Source organism: Leptonychotes weddellii, unplaced genomic scaffold, assembly GCF_054177405.1.
Source record: "Leptonychotes weddellii isolate Sample4059 unplaced genomic scaffold, ASM5417740v2 HiC_scaffold_43872, whole genome shotgun sequence".
NCBI lineage: Eukaryota > Metazoa > Chordata > Mammalia > Carnivora > Phocidae > Leptonychotes > Leptonychotes weddellii.
Genome location: NW_028010636.1, coordinates 1 through 851, shown reverse-complemented (window position 1 = coordinate 851; position 851 = coordinate 1). Strand labels below are relative to the sequence as shown.

General features: G+C 57.6%; 1 protein-coding gene across 1 annotated transcript; it reads right to left on the bottom strand.

The window, feature by feature from the left end:
* Positions 1–24: 24 nt before the first annotated feature.
* LOC115938123 (late cornified envelope protein 3D-like) lies at positions 25–771 on the bottom strand. Its single transcript, XM_031021389.2, has one exon. It carries the CDS (start codon positions 382–384, stop codon positions 25–27), a length of 360 nt encoding a protein of 119 aa, XP_030877249.2. The 5' UTR covers positions 385–771.
* Between the last annotated feature and the right edge of the window lie 80 nt (positions 772–851).

The following is an 851-nucleotide window of genomic DNA, read 5'->3' as shown; positions in this document are numbered from 1 at the left end:
TTGTCTCAGCATCAGGATCCCGGGTCAGCAACAGTCCCTGGAGCCATGGCCACACCCAGAGCCCCCAGACTGCCACCCACTGCCACTGTCACAGGTGTCAGAGCTGTGGAGCCAGCATCTGTGGGATCTGTGGTGCCTGTGGTGGCTCAGGCAGCAGCTGTCCCCGGAGCCAGGAGCACAGCCAGCAGGGGCTGGCGGGGAGCACTGTGCTGGACTCTTTGGGGGGCACTTGGGCGATGAGGGGCACTTGGGAAGGGGCTGGCACTGCTGCTGGCTCTGCTGGCAGGACATCTCTGCAGGAGTTTGACCTTCAACAAATAGAAGAAACTTTATGAGCACAGAAGCTTCAGGCAAAGTCCCCTCCCTGTGGGTTTTGTCAAACATTTGTCTCCATGACCAAGCTGCTTTCTAGGCCAAGCTCTGTGGGACAGAAATGGGGACAGGGAGGAGACACATGCACTTGGATGCCAGATGGATCTGTGTGCACCTCTGACAACATACTCAGAACAAGAATGGAAGGAATCCTGAAGACCTGTGGCTTTGGGGGTTCACAGCCCCCTGACAGGTGCCTCAGTGACTCTTTCCTCACCGTCATGCCCCTTCACCATTGCTGCCCACTGTCTGGGCCCCTTTCTGTTGGTTCTGTTCAGATCTGGGCTTTTCTTCCCAACACTCTCAGCTGAGGGGATACTCACGGGATGCTGAGGAGGCAGGACAAGGCTGTTCCTGAGGATGCTGTGGATGAGGAGCCCAGGGCAGGAGCCCTTTTATCCTGTGCAGGGGCAGGAGGAGGGAGGGTTGTGATGCAGGGCCAGAGTATGCTGCTGCTTTCACAACCAGGGGAGGTGACA

Excerpts from the sequence above, each read along its gene's own strand:
- LOC115938123 (XM_031021389.2), bottom strand. The coding sequence starts at position 384 with ATGTTTGACAAAACCCACAGGGAGGGGACTTTGCCTGAAGCTTCTGTG.